This window comes from Podarcis gaigeae (assembly GCF_964106915.1).
Source record: "Podarcis gaigeae genome assembly, chromosome: 10".
NCBI lineage: Eukaryota > Metazoa > Chordata > Lepidosauria > Squamata > Lacertidae > Podarcis > Podarcis gaigeae.
Genome location: NC_139686.1, coordinates 19,525,009 through 19,549,024, shown reverse-complemented (window position 1 = coordinate 19,549,024; position 24,016 = coordinate 19,525,009). Strand labels below are relative to the sequence as shown.

The window sequence follows — 24,016 nt, the reverse complement described above, 5'->3', positions numbered from 1 at the left end:
ATAAAATGCTTACAATAATATGAAGCTTTAACTAGCTTAACTGTGGCTCAGCCAGGAACATTTTAATTTGCTTTCAGAAGCTGCTCAGGTTTAACTTGCTCCTTGAACTCCAAACACTTGGTAATTCTTTTGTACATTCCTCTTGTTACATGGATTCAGTATTCAGATGGATTGTATAAGAGATACTCTTGATGAGTCCACACTTAACTTTGCTCTGCATTTCTTGGCATTTCCCGGTCAATGTCCAAGTGCTTTTGTTTTGTTTTGGTTTGCCCCTTAGCTTTCCTCCAGGTAAGGCTACTCTTTAATGCAGAATCGGAACAAACAGCCTGACCCTACCTTGCAGGGTTGTTGTTGTGATTAAATGAGGGGGGATAACCATGTACTCCACTTTGAGCTCCTTTGAGATAAAGGTGGAATGTAAGCACAATGAATAAATAAAAATAAAATAAGTAAAGTCAAAGTGGCTTGCACCTGGGGGGCCTTGAATGATAGTCAGGGGTGCCGTGGGCAACACTGGCCTCCTCTGTCCCTTTTTTCTTCCCTCCCTCTTCTGATTCCCTCTCGCGTCTCTGCCTCCCAAAGGCTTGCACAACTGATTGTTGCAGCAGCCCTGGCTACAAGCTTCCCAGGCGAATGGTGCCTCTGGGGCTGGCCAGGGGGTGCTTCCCAGGCCCCTGTGGGACAATGTGAAGAAGCCCCTCTCTCTGGGAAGGGGGCAGCTCAGAGACCGGGGGGGCAGCGGCGGATTCCCAGAGAAGTCCCAAGGAGAGGGGATAAGAGAGGAGGCTGAGGGAGTACTCCACAAGGGAGAGAGCTTGGAAAGGGGTGAGGGGCTGCTGGCTCTGCAGGCAAAGGGTGACATAATTGGGCTCCTCAGCCCCACAGGGGTGCCACAGAAAGAATGTAGTTGGTCAAGGGAGCTGTGGACTCAAAAAGGATGAAAACTTCTGGGCTAAGACATTTAGAGGTTTATAATCAAAACCAGAATCACAGTTCATATCCTGAAAGCTACAGAACACCAACACAGATACAAGAGGCACAGACGGCATTTCTTCCTAGCACTCTTGCCAAGAGGCAAGACACTTCGTTCTATAACCATTGCAGCTTCAGAGTGGTATTCAGTGCTACCCCTACTCAGAGTAGACCCATTGATGTTAATAAAGATGACAAACTTAAGATAATTAATTTCAGTAGGTCTGCTCTCTACAGGACTACCATTGAAGGTAAGCACAAAGGGGAGCCCAAGGTAAGAGTTCATTACAGTCGTCTAGATTGGCCTGGGTAGCTCACTTGATTAGAGTGTAGTGCTGATCACGCCAAGGTTGAGATTTCATACCCATATGGGACAGCTGCATATTCTTGTGTAGCAGAGTGTTGGACTAGATCAGTGTTTCCCAAACTTGAGTCTCCAGTTGTTCTTAGACTACAACTCCCATCATCCCTAGCTAGCAGGACCAGCAGTCAGGTATGATGGGAGTTGTGGTCCAACAACAGCTGGAGACTCGAGTTTGGGAAACACTAGATTAGATGGTCCTTCGGGGTCCCTTCCAACTTTACAATTCTGTGATTCTATTGCTGTGAGAGATGGGAGTTTGCCGTGAATAAAACAGCTGAAGGGTCTTGAATCACTGTAAATATGCTTTGGCCTTGAGGGCATGACTGAAAGTTTCAAATAAAGTGAAATTAACAAGAGGCGCCCCCCCCCTTTTATTTTACAATTCTTAAACATTGGTTATTTTTAACCTTGATGTATTTATTTGCATTTCACATGCAGATTATGTATGCATACTGCTGTGGAAGATGTTTCCATGTGACAGGCAGTAGATTCATGTACAAAATTTATCTTAAATAGCTGTTTGCTTCCCAAGGCTAGCAATCTGTCACTTTTCTGCAGGATGAAATTAACATCAACACATCGGTTGTGGGTTGTTGGCTTTTTTTTTAAGCATAAGACACTGATGAATGATACTACTTAATCAGTTTACACACAGCTTCAGCGCTCTCTTGCTCTCTTCTTCTCTGCTGTAATGGATTTCTCCAAAATTTCATCTGTCACGTCTGTCCATGAAAAATACAGTCAAGCAGCTCCATCCTGTGGCGATGCATAAATACAGTCTTAGGTTTTGCCACGAAAGGACACTTTAGACTAAACCAATTTATTTATTGATAGAAGGAATAAAATACCTGTAACTGTGCTGTTTTGTTTTTTTTCCTGTTTAATGTTAGTGTCTTTAAAAAAATGTTAGTGTCTTTAAGAAAAAAAGCTTTTCTTGCAAGCTTCTTTTAGCATCGTTAGAGGAGCAGGTTATACTTTTATTTACATCATAAATAAAGACCACCTCTGCCAAGTGCAAATGGTAACCTTGAGCAAGTCATCTCCACCCCCACTAACTTCCATGAACAATGCATTCCCTCCCCCACACCCATTAGCCCTATGGGGTCAGTTAGGCTGGCCTGTGTGGTGTAGCGATTAGAGATGCTGCACTTAAGTCTCAGGTACAAATCTCCACTCTTCTATGACATCTCTTCTCTTTTCATGGAGGAGAGGGCTATCAGTGGCTACTAGCCATGAAGGCTATGGCCTACCTCCACGGTTGGGGGCAGCAGTGCTTCCGAATACCAGTTGCTGGAAGCCACAGGAGGGGAGAGGGCTCTTGTGCTCATGTTCTGTTGGCTGGTTTCCCATAGGCATCTGGTTGGCCACTTGAGAATGGGGTGCTGGGCTATTGGCCTTCTCCAGCAGGCTTTTCTGAAGGTTCTTAAGTTGGGTAACCTTGGACTAATCAGCATCTCTCCGCCTAACCTCTCACATAGTTGTTGTGAGGATAAATATGTTTGTGTGTATTTGGAGAATCTTTGTATATGAATACTCTTTGGGTTTGGTCAGTCAACCAGCTACAAATCCACCTAACAGTTACTTCGTTCAACCCACATTTTACCAGCTTCCTCATGGGGGACTTTGTCAAATGCCTTACTGAAATCAGGATACACTATGTCCATAGCATTTCCCTGATCCACCAAGTTTGTAATTCCATCAAAAAAAGAAATCAGATTGGTCTGGCGTGATTTATTTTTGAGAAACCCATGCTGGATCTTAGTAATCACAGCATCCTTTTCTAAATGCTCACAGACCAACTGTTGATTTATCTGTTCTAGGACCTTCCCTAGTATTGATGTCAAGCTCACTGGTCGGTAGTTGTCTGGGTCTTCCTTTTTCATCTTTTTGAAGATGGAGACAACATTTGCCCACCTCCAGTCTGTAGCGACCTTGCCTGTTCTCCAAGAATTCTCAAAGATAATAGACAAAGGCTGTGAAATAACACCCGGAAGCTCCTATAGTACCCTTGGATGCAGCTCATCAGGCCCTGGAGATTTGAATTCATTTAAAGTAGCTAGATGTTCCCTTACTACCTCTTTTCCTATCTTGGGCTTCAGCTTTCTCCTTACATCATTTATTCTGTTATCACCAGGCTGGGCATCACTTTCCTTTTGGGTGAAGACAGAGGTGAAGTAGGTGTTGAGTAGTTCCGCCTTTTCTCTGCCACCCAATAGCATTTCTCCATGTTCTCCACGCAGCTCTTCAGCTCCCTGTCCAGTGTCTCATAGTCCCTTGCTATGTGTTGAAGGCTATGTGTGGCATCCTGGTTGCCTTGGAGGAAAGCTGGGTTTAAAACGTTCTACAAATAATGCAAGAGACGCAGGTGACCTAGGGTTGAAGAACACAGTTTTTCAGACTCTTCTTGAAGGTGTGGTTGGTTTTCATATGCATTCCCAAATATATGAGCACGAACAGAATCCATAATAGCTTTGCAAGATATGTAAAGAGAAGCCGTAACCAAACCCTCTTTATTTCCTAGGTTCTCCAGAGACTGCAGTTTCCCACTACCAGAAGGCCATTCAGCTTAGCCCCAGTCATCATGTGGCCATGGTGAACCTCGGCAGGCTGTACCGCTCCTTGGGGCAGAACAAAGATGCTGAAACTTGGTACAAACGGTAAGGCAAGGCAGGATGGGGATGTGTGTGCCACTTTATAGTGTCAAATTCCTTTTTGGGGGCTCAAGGCATCTATTTGTAAGAAATCCCAGATATGTACAAAGGAAAATGTAAATGGCAATTTTCTGAACAAATGATGTAAGTAATAACTGCATAATGCACTTTGCTCATGCCATTTATTGCAACTGTAGAAGTTTGGGTTATTTCCTGAAATGCAGAATAATGTAGTTGTTGCCATGGAAGTAAAGCCACAAGAAAGGCATCAATAGGCGAGGGGAGTAGCGATCATGATGATAGAAGGCAGCATCCTATATAACTGCTTGTGTATTTGTTTTGGAGCCTAACAGCAGGCACATTTCAATCCATGCTATTTGCTTCCTTGTTTCCACTGCTCCCCTCTTTTTGGTTGCCAACATTTAGGGCACTGAAAGTAGCACGGAAGGCTGAAATCTTGTCTCCTCTTGGAGCTCTGTATTATAACACAGGGAGATATGAAGACGCCTTAAAGGTGTACAGGGAAGCTGCAGCACTTCAACCATCCAACAAGGAGACTCGGCTGGCATTGGTGAGTGGGGGGGGGCAGAGGAGGGGGAGTTATATCATACTGACCATTGGAACCATAGCAAGGGCAACTGTCCTTCCATGTCAAAGGAGCAGTTCCTCTACTCCTGACTCTGTGAAGGTCAGTGGATTTCAGCTTTGCAGTTGCTTCTACTTGCAGTTACTGTAGGTCTGGGAGAGGAAGTGGACTGTTTAGATGTACCACTAAACCATGGTTTTGAATTATGAGAATGAGCCATCCCCAAGCCTTGGGTTTGTACACTCCCACTTTTCTTCTGGCATGACTATGAAGAAGAGCTTGAAGACTCCTACTTCTGTTTTCAGTTAAGCACAGCTTGCTGTGTTGTTCAAACCCCACAGACAGTGGCTAATAGTCACTATGGTTTGTTGAAACAAGGCAACTTCAGACTATAGCTTAAGAGGTTGGCTTGTTTCAACAAACCATAGTTAAAATTAACCACAACCTATGGTTTGGATGTAATATTAAACTGTGGTCATTCTAACAAAAATGTAAGCTTCTGATTTCTTCCTTCCAGCCATGCTGGAAGAGGAACAGGGAAGGCTTATATGAGTCCAAGCTTCCCAAAGCTGATGTTGAGAAGTGATCTGACTACAATTATCAATGCCCTGGCAGCAGCTAGTTAGACAACTGTAATGCCGGTACTTAGAGATCTTGACAGGCTGCCAGTTTGCTTCTGGGCTCAATTCAAAGTGCTGGTATTAGCCTTTTAAAGTTCTAAATGGGCTAAGACCAGAGCATTTGAAAAATGGCCTGCTCCCATATAAACCAGTCAGGGGTTCAGATTATTATCATCCAGCTCTGGTGCCCACCCAATGAGTTGAGGTGTGTGGCTTCCTCCATGGTAACATCTTATCCAGTGAGGTTCCAGTGTTGCAAAGTTCACTCACTGGAAAGTCACCCCCCTTTTTTAAAAAAAGATTTTTTAAAATTAAAGTAAACATTTATTCAAAAGTTGCAATGCAGCTTTGTCCGCTGCCATAATACCACAAAATGATCACTCCACTCCTCAATCCCACATCACTGTCACGTTGGCTTGCCAAATATCCTCAGTAGGAACCCAGCTACCAATCTGGTTGGCTGGACATTTTGAATATATATATCCCCTCCACAGACACCCCTCTGTGGTGATGAGAGCATTAAAATATCCTGTTCTTCTTCAGTAAAAGAGAAAAAGGGAGACAGATCATGTCAGAGGTATCGTTTTGGGAGATGCCTTTGATTAGTTGCCATCGGTATGTGAGGCATTCTGATAGATTTGGAAAATCATCCTATAAACTCCTGTGATGACACAGAATGCTTGTAAATATGTGGTCCTCTAATCAGAACACCTTTTAGGGTTTGTTTCTTTTGGGGTTTTTTTGTAGGCTCAAGTTTTAGCAATGATGGGGCAAACCAAGGAAGCGGAACAAATGACCAATCATATTGTGACTGAGGAGGCAGAATGCCTGGAGTGCTACCGCCTTTTGTCAGCCATCTACAGCAAGCAAGAGAACTACAACAAGGTAGGAACGCTGTTCTGGTGGGAAATCTTCCAGTCAAAGCACTTGGTTAGGAGATCAGTCTTTGTCCACCCATCAGGTGGAGTTAGACCTAAAATGATGCATAGCAATAACCCTTAAGCCAACACAGACATCATGTGGCTTTGTGCATGTATTGTCACTGAGTGCTAAGATCTCAGCTTGGGTCTAAGAACCGTTTGCAGAAGAAAGCTGCTGGAATGAGATTTTCCCTTCCCCTACTTCCTTCAGCAATCTCAATAAGCCTCTCCAGATATTCAGGAGACCATCCTCAACTCTGCCTAGTAACTCTGCCTAGTTTGATGTAATTCCACCCTCTCCCATCAACCGCCAATCTTACCCAGTAGGGTTCCCTGATTCTCAGAAGAGACTTTTTTGGAGAAGTAGAGGAGAGACTCCATTTTCCAACTTCCTTCAGCAAGTGGTACTGAGGATCCAACTGCTGGTGAAATGTTAGTTTTCTTGCCAGAAAAAAATGGCAAAAAGTAGCTACACAAATTGCCTGATCAGTAGTGCAGCAAAGGGAAGGGTTGTATGTCCAATAATAAAAATATTGGTGCTTTCAGAATGAAGTAGGGATGTTTTCCTCAGTGTTAAAAGGGGGCAGGAACATCAAGGTACAGACTACTGACAAAACATTATGAAGTCTGCAAAAGCATTTTCACCCATGTTCACCTCTGACTTTGGATCTGTTCCGCACATTATGGAGGAGCAAAACCAAGTTTGTGACTGGCTGGACACTTGTCAGAAAACCACAGCCAGTTCTGGTTCTCTGATGAGAATACCTTTATGATACAAATGTACATTACATGTGTTTATGTGTACACCTAAAAACATGCGTGAATCAACACCAAAATGTTATAGGAGTTTTGCTCAAATGATCCATATTTATCATTGTTTGTGTGTTTGTTCAGGCGCTTGAAGCCATAGACAAAGCTCTACAGCTGAAACCAAAGGACCCCAAAGTCATATCAGAACTCTTTTTCACTAAAGGAAACCAGCTAAGAGAACAAAATCACCTGGACAAAGCTTTTGAGGTAAGTATAATAATAATTAAAAAGCACATGGCTGTCTTAACTCACCAGCCACCTGTTTCATTTAATGTAGCACACAGATCTTCAGATTGGTCGGCATACATTCAAGTGGGCCCCCACACAGCTGAGGATGATGAGGCAAATGGGGTGCCCCATGAAGAAGGCACTTTAGGAATCCTGAATCCCTGCTCCCCCAGTTGGGTGCCCTGAAACTGCTGCTCGATTTATGTGGCAAAGGGGTGAAGCCAGAGATGCAGGCAGACATCCTGTATATCTGGTCTGTTTAAGATTCAGCACGGTGTGTCCTCGTTCCTATGATCAAGCATGTGTTTTATTACCCAGTCTTCTGGAGGAATGTTGCTGACACTCCTTTCTGAAATCTCTATGATTCATAATGCTCTCCTCCAATTCAGTGCAAGCATTATAACCTCCCAAGGTTCTAGTTTGCAATCTGTGCCCCTGCCTCCCCCTCCCCCCGCTCTCTCAAGAAATAGCTTTTCAGAGCCTTAACAGAATGGTACCATCCTATTGTAAGCCCCTAAGACTGTGAAGCAGTTTTTGAAATCACTTGTAGCTCTGAGGAGATTTCAGAAAGGCATGTTAGTGACGTTCCTTTACTCTCTTGAGATTTCCACACTGGGGGCAGGATTGTTCCAACATTTGGGCTTTGTTTTGTTTTTCATGTTAATTTAGAGCTATAAAGTTGCTGTAGACTTCAACCCGGAACAAGCACAAGCCTGGATGAACATGGGGGGGATTGAGCATATCAAGGTAAGAAGATTCGCAGGCTCTGCCAATGGATGTGGTCCTTTGCTGAGGAACAAAGAAGGGCAGAAAGTGATTCAGAGATAACTAGGCAGGGTTAAGATAGGAGTTGGAGGTCCATCAAATCACTCATTTTGGCATATATATTAGAATATTCTATTCAGAGTGTACTTTGATGGTGTAAGGCTCAGAAGGGGTTGAGTAAAAAGGTAAAGGGACCCCTGACCATTAGGTCTAGTCGTGACCGACTCTGGGGTTGCGGCGCTCATCTCGCTTTATTGGCCGAGGGAGCCGGTGTACAGCTTCCAGGTCATGTGGCCAGCATGATGAAGCCGCTTCTGGCAAACCAGAGCAGCGCACAGAAATTCCGTTTACCTTCCTGCCAGAGCGGTACCTATTTATCTACTTGCACTTTGACGTGCTTTCGAACTGCTAGGTTGGCAGGAGCTGGGACAGAGCAACGGGAGCTCACCCCGTCACAGGGATTCGAACCGGCGACCTTCTGACCGGCAAGCCCTAGGCTCTGTGGTTTAACCCACGGTGCCACCCACATCCCCTAGGGTTTGAGTAAGTCCCTGCAAAAAGGATGTGGTGTAGAGGAGGGCAAACCAGCAGTGGGGGACTTACCCCTATTCCAAACTCCTTTCAGTTTGGTCACAGGACCTAGAAACTCAACAGAAGTTAGCCTGGCAAAAACGTGTTAAGCTGAACTATTTTAACGGCTTGTATTCCATCTGCCAGGCTCAGTCTGGCTTAGTTGACAGTAGCCCTGCTCCTGAAAGGAGTTTGGAATTGGGGGAAATTACACTTGCATAATTTACCCCAGCGTAAATTACACTGGCTTTCTATAGCACAGATTCCTCTGCCCAACAACCACCTGAGACATAGGTCTGTGTAGTTCCTACTTTGTCAATCTGAACCAGGGACAAAGTTTGGTGTCTTGGCCACTGGACTACATTCCTTCACTATTGCACAATTCCATGCTGGTTGTGTCAGCACATTTGTAGCTATTGGCGTGTGAGACTAGGACAGGGCTGTTAGGAATGGCATTTCAGCAACAGGAGCTTTGCAACGGGTGCTATGATTTCCTCCTTCCCCCTTTTCTTCTGCAGGGCAACTACATCATGGCACGTGGCTATTATAAGAAAGCTTTGCAGCTGGTTCCAAACAGCAAGCTTCTGAAAGAGAACTTGGCTAAACTGGACCGCTTGGAGAAACGGCTGCAGGAAGTTCAAGAGAGGGGATAAAAATGGGGGACAGCCAGTGGAGTGCAATGTCTCCTGGAGATGAGCAGAAATTGTGGAAGCCCCGAAGCCCACACAAGACAGAAGTGAACTGAAAGGACCTAGCAGGGAGGCAGTGGTGACTCAGACTAAGAAGGGTGCACATGGGAATCATACTGGAGTCACCAGAAAGCTATGGGGAGTCCTGCTTCTTCTCTCTGGATGAGCCGAAGGATGGGTGAAAAGCTCATCGTAATCCAGAATTATATTTGGGTTTGCCTCATGCTACTTTCCATTAGTGCTGACAGTAGGAAATGCTTATATAACGTCCATGTCTCTCACTTGTTAAAAATCATCATCATCATCATCATCAAGCACTGGGATGATTATGAGAAGTGAAACAGTGGCCTGATTCAGCAAGGAACAGAGGAGGCAGCCCCCACCATTCAGTCTTGATATAAAGAATATTTTACCATAGAGGCCTACCAAAGCCAGGCACCTGATTGGCCAAGAAGATAGTGGGCAGCAGCCAAAGAGGTAAAGAAATAGCAGCCCCCTTCTAGGCCCCAATAGGGATTTTGGTTGCATTTCCCGGAAAGCAATTCTCCATCACCCAAAGAGGAGGTGGGTGCAACTAGCTCTCAGCTGAATATTTCGATCATGAGGGCAGTTGCAGAAGAAAAAGTCACTCATATGAAAAATCTTTTTCATTGCAGTTTGTACTGAAGGTCTCACACAGTGTTAGAAGTTTAGTAGCTCTGCTTTTCTTCGATCCAAATAACAGGGTGGTTGCTGTTTTTGTAGAGAATGAAAGTGCCAGATGGGGGAACGGAGAGAAACAGCTCTGGAAAAACCCTGTCATATGGCTTCTTCCCATATCAATGATATTAGGGTCCCAAGTTGCTCTTGAACCCATGCACACTGCCCCCCCCCCAATCATAGACCCTTGTTTTGCCTCAGAGACTGACCTCAGGAGCTCTCCTGAGTTTTCAGGACAGCTTGTACGGTAGTGGCACAATAGGTTGTTGGGAGCATATGGGAAGCTGCCTTATACTGAGTCAGCCCAGTATTGTCTACACTGACTGGTAGCAGCTCTCCATGGTTTCAGACGGGGACATTCCCAGTCCTACCTGAAGATGGTGAGGGTTGAACCTGTCTGTGTGCAAAGCCAATGAACTGAACTTCCTCCAAAGGAGGAAGGAAGGCCTTAGAAGGTCCACTAGGCACACACCAGTGGCTCTTTGGATCTCAGCTGAAGACAGAGATGATGGGATCATTTTCCAGTGGTCTTTGGACTTGATTTGTGCACGAGGCACAGGGGAGTGAGTGAAGAAAGGGATTTTGAGGCTTGTTCTGCCCACCTCCATATGGAGATTCCCTTTCTCCCGCTGAATAAAAAATGAGATAAAAGATAAATATGGTAGAGAAGAAGGAAGCTCACAGGGATTGGGTGTTTATTTTTGAGCGTTATTTAACTTTTCTCTGCAGCATAAGTGATATCTTTCACTACTGGGAATGTAGCTAAACTTGTGGATGTTGCTCTTATTTTTATGAAGCCAGAGAAGGTAGCAACCACAGAGGGGGAATGTATGTGAATAGTTGTTAATATTTCTAGCCTATAAAGGGTGGCCGACATGGTGCTCTCCAGATTTTGCTGGACTGCAGCTCCCGTTGGGCCCACCCAGTATGGCCATTGGTTGGAGATGACAGGATTTGTAGCCCAACAGCGTCTGAAGGGCACCACATTGGTGACCCCCCCCCTTCAGAACATATTTCAGATGCCTCAGAGCTCTAAAGATTCTTGTCTTCTCGATCCTTGTTTGCTCCATTGATTGAATAAAGTTAAATCCTACTAAAACGAGGATTCCACATGCTCGATAAAGAGCTCAGACGTCGTGTGCATTGACGGGGTTCATGACGTCAAGTGAAGAGGCCCTCTGTCAGCAAGACCTCTGCTCTGCGAACAAGTCTGCAGCCAAGAAACAGGCAGCAAACGCTTTACTAAAACACAAAGCGCTGTAGTCCAACTTGTTCCTACCTCTTGCTAGACATTGGCCTCAATGAGGATTGTGTCTGTTTTGTTTTAGAGTTTCTGTCAAACAAATACTGATGACTGTTTACCAGTTAATAATTTAATTGTGATATACATGTAACTACTTTCTGCGCCCCTTGTTTGGTAATTTACCACACTTTAAGGAATCTGGAGAGTGGCAGATGCTCATCATTTGGCGGGACAATACCTTCCCCCCACATATGCACTATTTGGTGGCTGCTGGTTGCCAGTACTTAATCACTGTTGTCTGCAAAAGGGCAGCTTGGGAAACTTGGGCAGAAATTGTTAAATGCCTCAAGGCATTCTAGAGTGGCAAAGGAAGTGGACCTCAATATCTTTATTGGAAAAAATATAATTACTCTGAGTGGCCTTAATAATAAGATAGTGTGCCCCAGTGGAATGAGAGTTTGGAGACCTGGGTTCAAGTCCCACTTCTGCTATGGACTTGGGCAAGTCATTGTGTGTTAGCTCCCATTCCCCATCTGTGAAATGTGTATAGTGTTTACTTATTACATGTGGTTGTTGTGACGGCAAATGCAGCACGCCACTTCACAAGTTAAGAATGCTGAAAAGAGTAGATATGATGGAGCATCAAGAGATGCAGAATTAGGTTTAAAGATTTACTAGTAAATGTCCCTTTGTTTGCTTAAATTCTTTGTACCACCCTGAGCTTTCAGGGTGGGGCATAAATCTAGAGGGGTTTGGGGGTGGGAATAGTTTTCCAGCAGTTAATTTTGGGCCTCAAGGCAGCTGAACTTTGTTAACTTATATCTAAGGTCCATTTTATCACCTGCATTTCTTTTAGCATGCCTTTAAATGTTGTTGTTCTTGGCAAAGCGTGTAAGCCCAATGATTATAGATATTCCCAGTAAAACTATTGTGGGAAACACGATACACTCCAGCATGAAGTTCTGTTGAACAAACCCCATTGAAATGAACAACTCATTGGTAGATTGTGCACCTAGGCTCTGATCCAACTTGTGTTGGGCAGATTTCACATGCATCTGCATGAACTTTACTCCCATTGCTGCGATGCCTGGGGGAGACAGGAATACAATTTTTAAATGTGCTTGTATCAGTCATTTAAATTGATTGACAGGCATGGAGAAATATGGATTTACAATCACCTTTCAACCTTCCTGGGGGGGGGGGGGTTATCACCTGTGAACTGATGCATTCTAGTTGACATGCATTTTTAATCCTCCGCCTACCTTTTTCTCTCTCTCTCGAATTAAACACAATTGGGATGTGTTTTTCACATTCTTATATCTCCTCCCTGCACCAAAGCACGGGAGAGGCGTTGTCAGTTTCATCCATAAATATTTATTGCACTACCCCCACCTGTGTTCTACGGAGAAATTGATACTGGGGTGGGGGGTGGGGAATGCTTATCAATCTCATGAATGCATATTTTCTTCACTGTCCCTGCCTTCTCTGCTTTCCAATGAAACTGACATCGTTGCGGACTTATTTTTCTCTAATGCCAGCCCTTTCCTCTGCCTCCAGGCTACGGCTGAAGAGAGGGGAAGTTTCTGTTTTTCCTTTAGGAAAGCATATACGTACATGCAGCACACACTAATTACTTCAATAAGGGAGAAGGAAAGAAAAACTGACAAGGCAACTATACAATTTCACTAGAGAATGGGTGGTAGAAAGTATGGTAAAAAAGAAAAAAGTGGTATGGAAAACGACAAGAATTTGTATTTGATGATATCCCAGTATAGTTGCAGGGCAATCTACATAGATTTGCAATTGGACTAGCTGGTTGGGGAAGGGTTGCAGTGACATTTAAAAACCAGCAGAGCATAACTTGTGAAAGGTAAGATTTGCATTAGCTGGAGTGAGAGAAAAATCCAGAGTGAAAATTAAAATCTCTTTCCCCACTGATAATTAAAATGCACTTGTGATTTTGGCATAAGGTGTGACTACAGCCCACTGAAAACAACAGAACAAGTTGTGCCTAACTTATGATTTGCTCACTGCAGCTAGATCTGGACCATAGTCTTTGGAGACCTACAGTGCCACAAATGTATAATATTTCATTTTCAAGCATCTATACGCTACAGTGCAATCCTATACATTTCTACTCTGTCGTTAGTCTCACTGAGCAGACCCAGGTGAGTGAGTATGGGATTGCAGCCTTCATAGCTTTCCCTGTAAGCCAATACTTCTTGATAATACTTAGAAACCTAATTGTAACATATCTGAGGACTGAAAGACAAGAAGACATTAGATTTGTAAAACAAGATAAGCAGTGCTTTTTTTCCTGGGGGGACGCATACCCCTAAACATTTTATGAATCTTTGTACTTTTGTCCATTTACTGTATTTATTTTTTTCCGATTTGAACTATAAAATGGTGATTTTCTTGAGTCAAAATGAGAGTACCCCTAAACATTTTTTAAGAAAAAAAAAGCACTGAATATAAGTATAAGTATTTATCATTCTACATATTGGCTGCATAGATCCAGAATGTACACATTGCGTTTATTTTTATAACTTAAGGAAAACACATTTTTTTTTAAGGAATGGTGTCTTGAAAATCTCTCCTTGATCTGAGATAATACAAATTTTTTTGGTTTTGTTTTGCTAGTATAATGATAATGGTTAAGCAAAGCTTTCCTGTCTTAGTATGATTACCACATGTTAATTCATCCAGTTACCTTTGCCAGGTGTTGACACTGGGGACTGAGGGTTGTATTTGGTTACATAATCGTGCAAGTGGAACGACTTCAGCTTGTACAATGCTACTTCCTCCTTTCCCTGGCACCCTCCCCCAAGTATGCTCTGGGGGTTTCCCCACCCCTCCAGAGTAGATTTGGGGAATGGCACAGGGTCTGCACAGAGAAGGAGGGGAAGGAAAGTTCCGTAAGTGGAATCATTCAACTCACACAATTATTGAGTTTAATATCACCCTGAATCTCAAAGGGAGGCAGAGAGGGCGGATGAAGGGAAGGCTTTAGATTTGGTCAAATTTGTATATTTAATCAGAAACCATCCAAAATTCATTGTGGCTGCAGAAAAGATAGCAGTCCCTCTTTACATTAGACCTGAAATAGTATTAAAGGATTGTAGTCCATGAACTTTTACTCAGAGGTAGATGCATTGAAATCATGGTTATTACTAACTTAGCCCTCTTAATTTCAGTGGATCTACTCTAGAGTAACAATTGAATACAACCCAAGGATGTCCATCAGAGCCGTCATATGAGTTAGTCTTGACTAAAAGGCATCCATGTCACAATCTTTTCCTATCAGCCTTTCTGTCTTCAATTTTACATGTTTTGGCTTGCAAGTCTGATGGTGAAAATTACTTTTAATCCAGCTTGCTCACAGCTGCTTTTCCCAGGGGTTAAAACCACCCCCTCCTAAAACAAAGCAAGCCACTTTCAAGCCATGCACATTCCTCAATATGTTAAGATTTTGCAGTCAATAAGCAGAAGCGGATGCTGTATTCTTCCATGCCTCCCAACCCAGAATAAACTTCCTTTTGCATCTACTACCCAGCCACAATTATGGCATGGATAATCTCAGTTTAACCTCCCTCTCAGGGTTGTTGTTAGGATAAAATCGGGAGGAGGATAAAATCGGGAGAACTATGTATGCCACCTCAAGCTCCTTGGAGGAAGGCAGGATATACCGTAAATGCAATATATATAAAATAGTCAATGCAGTTGACATGTTTTGGAAATGCAGCTGGGATCAGACAAGTTGTTGTATTTCTGGAGAAAAGAGATGAACACTCTTTAGGATTATACTTCTTGTTCTGCTGCACCTCTCCTGCAGTAACAGTTTATAGGCTTAAAACCTCATGCCGACTAATGCAGCAATTCATTTAATTGTGTATTGTCTCCCAGTGCCATGACTGCAGTTTTACCAAACTCTATATACACAAGAGAATCATGTGTGTTAATTTTTTAATAACAGGAATGGTTCCATTGATGGTCTGATTCGGGCCCCTTTGCTAGGTGAATCAGGAAAGTCTTGGTGAAAGGCTCACTTTTAAATAAGGATTCATATTTGTCTAATTACATTACAATGGATTTCTCTCCCACTTCTGCTGAACTAATAGAGCAGGTTAATTGGTAATAAAATTGATCTTGTTCTCATAGATATAAGGCAGCTCTTCCCCTCTCTTTTTTTCCGTCATAGCTCACCGACGTAATGCAGCTATAAATACTCTGGCTCCTTTCCTGCTACTGCCATATACTTAGCCTGCACAGCATGTATTATGGACACCTTTTTTGCATTACAGATAATAATAATGTTGCTTGGCAGCTTTCTTCTTATATTGCTTAAGTACTGTTTTCAAAGCAGACCTGTACACACAGACGCTGGCCAAACCCAAAAGGAAGAGATGGCTCTGAGGGAATAGGATAAAATTTCAGGGTATGGAGATTATATATATTTCAATATCATATCAAGTGGCAAGTCACTGAAAAGGGAGCTCCTGCTTCCCTATGTCACTGTGAAGGCTAGGATTATATTTTATTTAAAAAGGAAAGCAAGCTATTGAGGGGGAAATTCTATTGCTCCAGTCTACAAATAGCATACACACAGGTCCTGCTATCTGAATGCAATGTGCTCTCAGGAAAACATTTGTTAGCTGAGCATTTGCATAATGAGTTGACAATTTACATTGATTCCTATGGGGAAATTTCTAATGTGTTCCCAGCCATGGAATTTTGACCATAAAATGGTGTGAAAACCCTCTGAAACCTTGCAAAAAGCTAACAAGGAAGAGCAAAATGCTCTCTTATTCTTCTGATCCCTCCCTCTCTCTCATCATGGTTTCTGATGAAACAACTGCCATGGACCAGCAAAACACAAAAAAATAAAGCTTCTTTAGGTCTGTTGATTTGTTTACACTACTACATGCAGGTCTGGCAGTTTGGAGATCTGAACCTGTGGTGTGTATAGTGAGGTTTGGGTACTAATTCCTTGTGTTTGGATAAGTGAATTTATATATAACGGGTGTTTGAATAGCAGAACCTCTGTGTACTTTCGCCCCTTGTTCTTGGTTCATTTTCCTGAGGTCTTCAAAGTGCTGCATTCACGTAGCCCAGAGATAGAAAACTTGAGGCTCTCCAGATGTTGTTGGACTACAATTCTCATCGCACTCAACCAGCATGGTGAGGGAGCTGTAGTGCAGCAACATCTAGAGCAGTACAGCATGATTTGGTGTGCCAGATGTGTGTGCCTGTAGTCTTCAAACTGCTGTCTTTAGGGACTCTTAGGGTTCCTCTGAAGCACATGCATGTTTCCTTGAACAGAAGATCAACAATGGGGAGGGGAGTCTCCCTGAAAAGCAGATTTCTCATGCCTATTGGGCCTGCTTTGCAGGACACAGGGAAGTGCTAGGAATTTCTAGGTCTTTCCCCTAAGTGGCCATGGCAGCAGAAGATTTGACAGTAAGCTCCAGGGCTTGCTGAGAGATGGAATACATGTGTTTTTTCCCCTATATAGAAGGTCCCAGGATTTATCTGTGGCATCTTGAGTTTAAAATGTCAGTACTGCACCATGTAGAGGCTAGGGGTGAAAAATGTATTACATTTTATGAACACCATTCATACGAACATAAGAAACTGTCTTCAGACCATTGTTCCATCTAGCCCAGTATGTCTATTCTGATGGACAGCAGCTGCCTGGGGGTCTCATGTAAGGATGGAGGAATCTATTAATTTCTGTTCTTTCCTCTTCTTATTTTTCCAATCTTGAATTTAGTTCTTCACTTTCTGCAACAATTTCCTAATTTCATTTAAAAAAAAAAAAATCCTCACGAAAATTACTTCAGCATTTTAGTGTGAATCTCTCCTGATAAACACAAATTTGCATGCAGTTTTGACTAAAATACACATTTTTGCAAGCAATTTCTCATAATACATTTCATTACTGTTTTGTTTTGTTTTACTTATATATTGATTTTTTTATGCACACTTTCCCCTAATACATGCATCTCTGTAAACATCATTCGTTATGTGCAAGTTTAGAGAGATACCTGCATTTCAGCTCTCATAGCAACCTGGTCCTTTTCTAGAGGTGCCCAGGACTGAACTGGAGACCTTTTGCATGCAAGCTGTGCCCTAGCACCGAGCTAAAGTCTCCCACCAATAGGTGCCCATGACAACTGCAACAAGATGTACATGTGCCTAGTGCATCAGCACTTTCTTATGCTTTTGTTGGTGGGTGGGGCCTAGTTGTGGCAAAGGTTTGGGCTGGAATTCAATGTAGTGCTAAGAAGATGGTTCGCATTAGCACAGTCATTTCTGCTTGCCTGAAGGAATGATCTCACATTTGGAGGTGCACTGATTTGGGGGTTCTCACGAACCTCCAGAGCAGATTCAGGGGAGATGCGTGGGTGGGAAAGTTCTATTGTGCTTCTGGGAGTCCTTTCACTACTGGAATGGGGTAGCTGAATCCGTCCCTTAGCACTGAGTGGTATGAAAATCGCAAAATCAATTTGACAAGCCACCTTGGTGGGACTCAGAACAAACATAATGTTGTAGGCCATGTGAGTTTTCCTAACACCACCTCTGGGAAGCTATAAGTTGATTGATTGATTGATTGATTGATTGATTGATTCACAGCCTCTATAAGTTGATTGGTTCATTTAAGAACCTGCCAAGGTCCTTCTGCATCTTGGTTCTTGTTTGCAGTCGCACTGCACTTTGGCTTATTGCTCACCTGCTTTTTCATCTGTGAAAATTTAGTCCTAAAGGGCTTTTTGCCTTAAGGGGGATGTGCAATAGTTTTATCAAGTAAGCAGCCTGCTTCTATGTACACTTAATAACAAGCAGCGACAAGAAAACCTGCTTTGGCTGTTAATGGTGTTTGAAAAGTGTCACCATTGATGATGGTAATCTCTGAAAATATGTGCTGAACTTCCTTGTGATGTTTATATGAATTTGTTTGAAAATTATTTTTTTTCTGAAAAGTCTCTGGGTCACGGCTGTGGCTTCTATGAAAATATGGAAATCTCTCTGCTGAAACTGGATGCCGTTAATCTACTTCAACAAGCAGAAGTTAATTTTGCATAGCTGTGGTGTTTCTCTGTCTTCTGTCTCCATCACTTTTGCCTTTCTGAACTATCAGTTGTTTTTGTTCCATCAATTAAATGCACAATTTAGCAGTGGGATGTATGTCAGTGATAACAGGATTTTGAAAGGTCCTTTATTTTCATTGTCAAATTATGAATTTTGCCTACAGAGGTTATGATCAAAGAAGTCTTTGAACAAAGCATATGTATATAGATGTCTATTTTATATAAAAACAATATAAACGTGTCTGAGTTCCTTCTGCCAGACTGCTTTTCAATTAGCCTGGTACAGTTGAATCTTTCATTGTGTGCTTTCATGCGTGTGATTGAGAGGGCTGCAGTGTATTTAAAGAAATCACCAAATAGAAGCAAACACAAAGATTCCAATGAAAAGGAAATATCTAAAAGTCATCTTAACTCCTAGTAACTCACAGTGCAGAAAAGCTCTTTTTCATGGTCATTCTAAAGGGCCAGTGGAGCATATCTGGTGTATCTTCCATCAGAGAATTCCATTTACAAGAGGCTACCACAGAAAAAGCCCTGTTTCTCATACAGGCCAATCGTCATGAACATATGCATTATGGGGAGGAGCACAAATGTAGCAATTCTTCACTATTAATGTACATACTAGCTTTCCCCAACCTGATGCTCTGGACTACAGATCCCATCATACCCCACCATTAGATATGCTGCCTGGGGTAGATGGGAGTTGTGAGTCAGCTAGTATGTACACCAACTTAAGGGTACAAGATGCCCTGCACAGAGAATACCCAGAAATCCATATTACCAGAAGTTGCAGGGCTTCAGTGAAAATGTCATTCTATAATGAAAAAGTTGGGGCTTTGCATTTCATGGTTTCTATTTAACTCTGCAACCTTGGGGCAACATTTACAGAGAAAACAGAGAAAATGACCCCAATGGAAGTAATTATTTAAATAACAGTGGGGCATGGCAGTGATTGAAAGGACCTTACCTTAGCCTCCCCAAACTGAGAACTTGAGAACGATTGAAAACATCATATTTCTTACAGAACCGAATCCTATTGCTCCAAGATGTCTGCCAGTTTTCTGCACATGCAGCCCATTTTACACTAATTTTCCACATGTCTCCATGAACACATTTGCATGGGGGAAGTTCAATATGAACCAGTCTGAGTGTGGTGGATCTATAGCTCATCAGCAGGACCAGAGAAGGGGTAAACCAGCTGCAATCACTCTGGGAACCCATTTGGGTGCACTAAACCATGGTTTGGCCAAGATTGCATAGTGGTCATCAGTGGCTTCCATTTAGAAAGGGCAAAACACACACTTTGGGGAGCCAGCCAAGTGTATCACCCTTGTTAACTTGGTGACTTTCAACTTGCCAACAAAACTTAATTTTCTCCATCCTTCTCCATCCATTTTCCAAAGTTTCTTGGGAAGAAAGGTTGATTGTTAAACCACTCTGTGAGGGGAATAGGGGTGGCTACTCTCAGCACCCTTAGCAGACTACATTTCCCAGGATTCTTTGGGGAGGAAGTCATGTATAAAGTGATAAGAATGATACAGCTTTAAACATATAAGTTTATATAAGTGTATATATCAGTGAAGAACTCATCTGAAATGCATTAAATTGGTGGAAATAGCTTGCAGAAATGTATGTATCAGGCAAAATTGCATTAAAATGTGTATATTAGGAGAAATATGCATTAAAATGCTGACAAATCTTCATTTGTAACCTGATGTGGAAGTGTGGAGAACTGAAGATTGGGAAAATGAGAAATTGAAAGAAAGTTGGCAGAGCTATCCATCCCTTGCCCCAACTCACCAGTTGAAGACGAGTACCTTATACCATATTATTTTTATTCATCGGGGTCCTAATACATAATGATCTCTCTCATACTGTCTTCCGCCTTCAAGAGCAAATACATCTCCAAATACTTCTATAAATATTTATTAATTGGCTATGAATATTTATTCTTAACTTCTTATAGACTCATTTGTAGTCCCAAGGCACACAGCCCTGCAAGGAAATCTACTCACTTGTAAAAATAAAAGTTTTTTTGCTTAAAGCATTTGCAATGCAGGTCACTAAGCAATTGAGCTAGAATTAGATTACTTTTGCCGCCTTGTGGTTTTTCGGAAGGGGGGAACAATCAGGTCGATAGGATTGTGCTTTGAATAAGTAAAGAGACTGTAGGTTAGCAGTCAACTGTGCCTCCCAGATTTCAGATTTGCCGCTAATTGGAATATGTACATGTCCAATCTTGCCTCGTTGGCAAAGCTTCCTTAGCAAATAAGTGGTGACACTTCATTGTGCCTTGGTTTGGACAATTCTTATAACTTGAAATTATCTGGATGAGACCTGAGATATTGCATACGCAAAGCACACATTGGGAGGCGGCACACAAAGAGATGGACAAATCCACCAACTTCAGCTCCTCTCAATTTTCCTTTCTTTTTCAGTCTTAAATTCAGTTATTCCGCATCCTCATGAAAATTTGCCATTGTTTTGATGTGAATTTCTCCTAACACACATTTTTGTATGCTGTTTTGACTAATGTGCATAATTTGCGAGCACTTCCTCCTAATATAAAGGTAAAGGTAAAGGTACCCCTGCCCATACGGGCCAGTCTTGCCAGACTCTGGGGTTGGTGCACCCATCTCACTCAAGAGGCCGGGGGCCAGCGCTGTCCGGAGACACTTCCGGGTCATGTGGCCAGCGTGACATCGCTGCTCTGGCCAGAGCCAGAGCCAGAGCCGCATACGGAAACGCCGTTTACCTTCCCGCTGGTAAGCGGTCCCTATTTATCTACTTGCACCCGGAGGTGCTTTCGAACTGCTAGGTTGGCAGGCGCTGGGACCGAGCAGCGGGAGCGCACCCCGCCGCAGGGATTCGAACCGCTGACCTTTCGATCGGCAAGTCCTAGGCGCTGAGGCTTTCACCCACAGCGCCACCTGCGTCCCTCTCCTCCTAATATAGTTCACCCTGAATGTTATTTTCACTAACAAATGCATCTTTTGTTTTGGTTCAAGCATTTGTTCAATAAGTGCTAATTAGATAAAAGGTAAAGGTAAAGGTACCCCTGCCCGTACGGGCCAGTCGTGTCCGACTCTGGGGTTGTGTGCCCATCTCACTTAAGAGGCTGGGGGCCAGTGCTGTCTGAAGACACTTCCGGGTCACGTGGCCAACGTGACAAGCTGCATCTGGCAAGCCAGCGCAGCACACGGAATGGCGTTTACCTTCCCGCTAGTAAGCGGTCCCTATTTATCTACTTGCACCCAGGGGTGCTTTCGAACTGCTAGGTTGGCAGGCACTGGGACCGAACGACGGGAGCTTACCCCGCTGCGGGGATTTGAACCGCCGACCTGATGATCGGCAAGTCCTAGGCGCTGAGGTTTTACCCACAGCGCCACCCGCATCCCGCTAATTAGATAGTTTCCCATTAAAATGCAAACAAAATTGGATTTCTCCCCGAACCCTAAACACACAACTTGTGACTTGGATGTGACCCTACCGACCCAATGACTGACGCTCCTCTCCCTTAGAGCACACATTTTGCTATAGCAGTCTACTCTGTCTACAAGCAGCGTTTGAAAAAGGGAATAAGAACATAAGATGAGGCTGCTAGATGGGGCCACGGGCCCATCTAATCCAAAATCCTAGTCTCACAGTGGCCAATCAAGATGCCTGTAAGAATCCTGCTGCATTACCATCACTTTACACACACAAGTTGGAGTTGTAATAAGTGACTTTGGGAAACAATGCTGAAGAATAAACTTCTCAGGCATAGCATGCAAATTCTCACCTGCCCACTTACTGTTTCATTGCTTTCTGGCCTAATGAGCACTAAAAAGGTGCATGTATCTTAGATTCAATGTGATGGTTCTGTTGCTAAGCAGCTGTCTTTACTTTTTAAAATACTGTCAAAAGTTCTCCTGAGCAGATTTGGAAATGAATTGAGGATATGTAACACCCACCTCAAGATGAAAGGTGACTTTTATGAGCTGAATTCTTCTTTGGCTCAGAGAAGCATTCCGACCCATCTGTGTTGCCCAGGAGCAGTTGGCAAGGAGGGGCACCTCTGTGGACCTGGCATTCCAGCAGTGGCATTGCTGGTACTTACCACAAAGGAGGAGGAGGTGGTGGTAGGGACACTAGGACCATAAGGCGACACTGGTGGACCAAGCTCCTACTCCTGCACCTAAGCAGCCCTGACCTCCCTGCCCCCACATCTCTCCCCACTGGCCACTCCTGCTGCTGACACTTCCCACTACTGAAAGCTGTCACAACCTTCTGCACCCTTCCCTTTGTCAGTTGAGTGGGAACAGCAACAAAGGTGACAACCAGCTACCGGAGGAGTTTCCCTCCTCTCTCCTCTCTGTCATGTTGGCTGACCATGCGCTAGGTTGTGAGGAACATGAGACATGCAGTTCTTCCATATGCGAGGGGGGAATTAATCTACTTTGCAGGTGGCCCATGTAGTGTCCTCTAGATCCCATGAAGTGACCTCCAACCCTTTCTGCAAAACACCACATTTATTTATTGTCCTGTCTGGAAACCCAAACAAGGAGAACGAGTCATTTCCCTGCTTTCTCCTCCGTTCAGGGACCAACCACCTTCCAACTTAAAGAAGGCCCGTTAACGAGAGAAATTCTTCATTCCATGGAAATTAGGCTGAAACCGGGAACGCCCCAGGGCAAGTTCACAGAATTCCAAGCCCCCATCCGCACCGTTGTCTTCTCAAAACTCCAAAACCTAAGCCTTTATCAGTTTGGTCCCCATCCTTGCCTCAAGGTAATGGGGAATCCGCTTTAAGGAAGACTTCAGAGCTGACTTGGATGAGCTGCAACCCGTTATGGAGACAGCCCTAGAGTAGTTCCACCTCCAGAATGCCAGACTGGAGCCTGTCCATTGGACTTTGTTTCTTTGACACCAAAGAGACTGCATGCCTTCATCTTTGAAGTCTGTCCTTGAGCTTTGGCGACTGCTTAGTCGTCTTCTGCCTGCTGGCATGAGTCGGTGTCTTCCGCGGTTGTGAAGATGTGGGCCGCAGCTGTTTTTGCTGCTGCTGCTGCCCTCTTCTCCTTTTGGTCAGCAGATCCCGCATTGCTTGCATCAACTGCTGCACTTTCCTATCCTGTACTCGGAAGAAGAGTTCCGCCAAGCTGGCAGTAGATTGAAGGTACTCTTGGGGCTTGGGGATCTCCTTCTGTTGCGTGACAACAATGGGGCTTGTTGCAGTCGTCAGCAGAGTTGAGGTCCCAACCACATCCTCTGGCTTAGCTTTCTGCTGCTCCCTCGAGGTGATGACAGTGGGCTTGCTCGAGCTGGACTGGGGAGTCTCTTTCTGGGCAACAGAGGGCGTTGAGACAAACGGTTGGGGAGAAGTCGTGATTGTGGAGGACGTGGTAGCCGTGGGCGCTTTGGTGGTGGCCTCTTTGGGCAAGGTGGGAGATTCGGAGACACAGAGGCACAGAGCTTTGGCAGAGGTAGTTGTTGATGCAGCAGTGGTAGTAGTAGTGGGGTGTGTGGCAGAACTTTCCGCAGCAGTGGTGACTGTGCTGTTAGGAGGCTCAGAAGAGAGCTCTGCAGTTGTGGTAATGCTAGTATTGTGGGGAGCATCAGTGGTTATATTACTTTTTGTGGTGGAAGGGCTCGTGGGAAAGGATGCTGCAGTCGTGGCTTCAGATCCTGTGGTGGCAAGATCAGGAGAGGATTCTGTGAAGGTGGAGAGTTCAGTGGTGGTGTCCAGTGTAGGGGGAGATTCAGTAGCGTTTGAGGCAGAGTGAGTAGTAATGGAGGTGGGGTTGGAGGCGGAGGTGGAGGAGG

At 43.8% G+C, this 24,016-nt stretch overlaps 1 protein-coding gene across 1 annotated transcript in view; it reads left to right on the top strand.

The window, feature by feature from the left end:
* TMTC1 (transmembrane O-mannosyltransferase targeting cadherins 1) overlaps nt 1-18,483 on the top strand; it is a 144,695-nt gene extending 126,212 nt beyond the window's left edge. The window contains exons 15-20 of the mRNA XM_083700118.1: nt 3,861-3,996; nt 4,417-4,561; nt 5,944-6,081; nt 7,011-7,133; nt 7,824-7,901; nt 9,008-18,483. Coding sequence (XP_083556244.1) covers nt 3,861-3,996; nt 4,417-4,561; nt 5,944-6,081; nt 7,011-7,133; nt 7,824-7,901; nt 9,008-9,142 — 755 coding nt within the window. The 3' untranslated portion in view covers nt 9,143-18,483. The remainder of the gene's footprint in view (nt 1-3,860; nt 3,997-4,416; nt 4,562-5,943; nt 6,082-7,010; nt 7,134-7,823; nt 7,902-9,007) is intronic.
* Nucleotides 18,484-24,016: the final 5,533 nt, after the last annotated feature.